We start from the raw sequence: 3,174 nt of genomic DNA on the forward strand, positions 1-3,174 counted from the left end.
TAGTAGTAAAATCTAATCTCTGATTTTTCCATGATTTAAAGAGTTGTAATTGCTTTGATTGTACTGTACATTTGGACATAAAAACTTCCACGTGGACTTATGCCCTCAACCTGCAGGCAATGTAACTAAAGCCCAGATTGTGGAGGAGACTTGTGTAAAGGTTTAGAGTAAATTAATCACAGTAAAAGTGCCAGAACCCAACTCTCTAAACCCGTATCTCTTAATCTGTCCCCCACACCAGATGTCCTTATTGAGATAAGAACTTGGAACCAGAGTACCACAGTTCAAATTCTGAGTCAGTAATCATCTTCACTTTTGTCAAGTCATTTATACACAAAGGGATTAGAGTAGGTGAACTTTAAGGTCATTGCCAGTTTTAAAGAAATGAATCTATTAAGATTTTTTGTAAAATTCTTTTTGATCTTTATTACTGTCATGCTTTCTTATCTTTCATGTATCCAGGTTTGATCATGAAATTAATTCAGTTCAACAGTGATATATTTAGTTTAGGTATTGTGCTTTTCTCTGAGAATAATCCTGCCACCCCCACAAATACATGGACATGCAATCAAGCATAGATATTTAAGACCTTCAATGATCTTATTATCTACAGGTAGCAGACAATTTTTATGCAGATAAATAAATAGATAATATACGCCATGGAAATATAAACCCTTTCAATGGAGGGCACAAACAATGAGAGGAATAAGCAAAGTTCTGACTACTGGAGATAGTTGAAATACTTATTTTAGTGAACCAGGAATTCTAAGAGGAAGAGCTGAAGAAATAGAGCTTTAGGCACATAGATGGCAGATGAAAGAGTTAGGATAGAGAAATGAATTTAGATCCATCTGCTTTTCCTATGAGACACTTCAGATAGGGAATAATGTGAAAGCAAAAACTAGGTAGATAGGATGGTGATAGTTTGTAAATAGTAAAACATGGTCATTCATATTTTATACTAGAAAGGGAAGAGATCAGGGAGACAAAAATACATCTGTGCTTTATCAATATCAAATATCAAATTGTAATTGTGGAAGACACATTTTTAATGGTGATTCATTTAAGATGGCAGAATCTAGGCATTATTGTAGATAATAGGTGATGAGAAGTTGTATAAGGGAAAGAAAATAAGCTAAAACAATGATGGAGACGTTAAATTATTTGGAGGCTTGAAGATAGTATGATACCTGAAGCCAGAGAGAAGTGAGTTCAAAATTTGTCTCGGATACTTTCTAAGTAACTTTTTTCAAGGTTTTTATATCTGTTTCTGTTTCCTCCTCTGTAAAATGGGTTCATCTTCTACATTATTTACATGTTGTGAAGATAACGAGTAGTAATATTAATAAATTACTTTTAAAAACTAATAATGCTATCTAAATCATATTTATTAGTACTCCTGAAGACACAGGATGAGCTGAGAAGAGCAGAGAGATTAACCTTGGTAGTGAGAAGATATAACTTTCCCTATAAGATAAGGACAAAACAGGATGGAATGGGAATAAGGAATATGGATTTGGAGGGGTATGAGGGAAAAGAGTTGAAACCAAGAGCAATGCCATTATTTTTGCCAATGAAAGGGGAAAAAAGTGGTATAGGAAAGGGGGGGGGGGGAGCCAATGAAGAATGTTAACTGGGTTCCTTTGTACCAGAAAGGGGTCAAATTTGATAACAATATATGGAATTGATGCTGTATAAAGATGGAAGTCATGAATTTCAGAAGTTGAACATACCTCTTCATTAATGACCTTAATGAGAACAATGGAACCTATTATGGTGTTTGCTAAAAATCATAATTGCAGCATTAATATTATATCAATTTTTCATACATCAAAACCTCAGGAATTTCATACAACAAAATTTTGTAGTTTCATATTATATCCAATACAAAATACTTTTTAAAAGGGGGTGATAAATGCTGTGATTTATTTTGCTTACTATGTTTCTGTTGTCACAGGTGAATCATCCAAATACCTCCAAGACATTTATGGAGAATTGTTCAGAGGTGAAGGAGTTCATCCTTCTGGGGTTAACAGATTCCCCTGAACTTCAGGCTCCCCTCTTCATAATATTCACTCTCATTTACCTCATCACTCTGGTGTGGAACTTGGGCCTGATATTCCTGATATTCTGGGACTCTTATCTCCATACCCCCATGTACTTTTTTCTAAGCAACCTCTCTCTGGCAGATTTGGGCTACTCTTCAGCTGTTACTCCAAAAGTGATTGCTGGATTCCTTCCAGGGGAAAATACCATCTCCTATGGTGAATGTGCTACACAAACATTTGTCTTTGCATACTTTGCCACAGTTGAAAGTTATCTTCTGGCTGCTATGGCCTATGATCGCCAGGCAGCTATATATAAACCCCTACATTATACCACCACAATGACATTCAGTGTCTGTACTTATCTGACCATTAGTTCCCATATGTGTGGTTTTCTTTTTGCCTCCATTCATATAGTTAACACCTTCAGCCTCTCCTTTTGCAAGTCCAACCTGATCCGACACTTTTTCTGTGACGTTCCACCCTTATTGGTTCTTTCCTACTCTGTCTCATACATCCATGAATTGGTTGTTTTCTTTGCTGTAGGAATCACTGTATTCTTTTCCCTTTTTTTCATCTTAAAATCTTATTTTTTAATTTCCATTAGCATTTTGAGAATGCGCTCAGCTGAAGGTCGTCAGAAAGCCTTCTCAACCTGTGCTTCTCATCTCACAGCTGTTTCCATATTCTTTGGAACAATAATCTTCATGTACTTACAACCCAGCTCAAGTCATTCCATGGACACAGACAAAATGGCTTCAGTGTTCTACACCATGATCATCCCTATGTTGAATCCTCTGGTCTATAGTTTGAGGAATAAGGAAGTCAATAGTGCTTTTAGGAAAATCATGGAGAAGACAAAGTCTTCATTAGTCATCTCCTTTTAATTAAGGAGAAAAGTATTAAAGCATTTTTCTTTCAAACTTATCTTTAAAGTACATTATCTCCTAGTCTAACACACATCATATCATTCATGTGTTATATTCAATAACATTTCTTTCCATTCTGAAGTTGGAAAATATCTTCTTTCACTGTTTTCCTGTATCTTATCCTATCATCTATATTTTTTAGAAATTTGGGGAATCTGCATGTTTTTACATTTAAACACTGACAGGAAGAACCTTTTGAA

The 3,174-nt window shown here is 35.3% G+C and overlaps 1 protein-coding gene across 1 annotated transcript; it reads left to right on the top strand.

The window, feature by feature from the left end:
• The first annotated feature begins 1,987 nt into the window (after positions 1-1,987).
• LOC141516672 (olfactory receptor 5B12-like) lies at positions 1,988-2,932 on the top strand. Its single transcript, XM_074227669.1, has one exon. It carries the CDS (start codon positions 1,988-1,990, stop codon positions 2,930-2,932), a length of 945 nt encoding a protein of 314 aa, XP_074083770.1.
• The last annotated feature ends 242 nt before the right edge of the window (positions 2,933-3,174 follow it).

Source organism: Macrotis lagotis, chromosome 3 (assembly GCF_037893015.1).
Source record: "Macrotis lagotis isolate mMagLag1 chromosome 3, bilby.v1.9.chrom.fasta, whole genome shotgun sequence".
Lineage (NCBI taxonomy): Eukaryota > Metazoa > Chordata > Mammalia > Peramelemorphia > Peramelidae > Macrotis > Macrotis lagotis.

Bases quoted from the DNA above. Each gene is read 5' to 3' on its own strand.
- LOC141516672 (XM_074227669.1), top strand. From the start codon at position 1,988: ATGGAGAATTGTTCAGAGGTGAAGGAGTTCATCCTTCTGGGGTTAACA.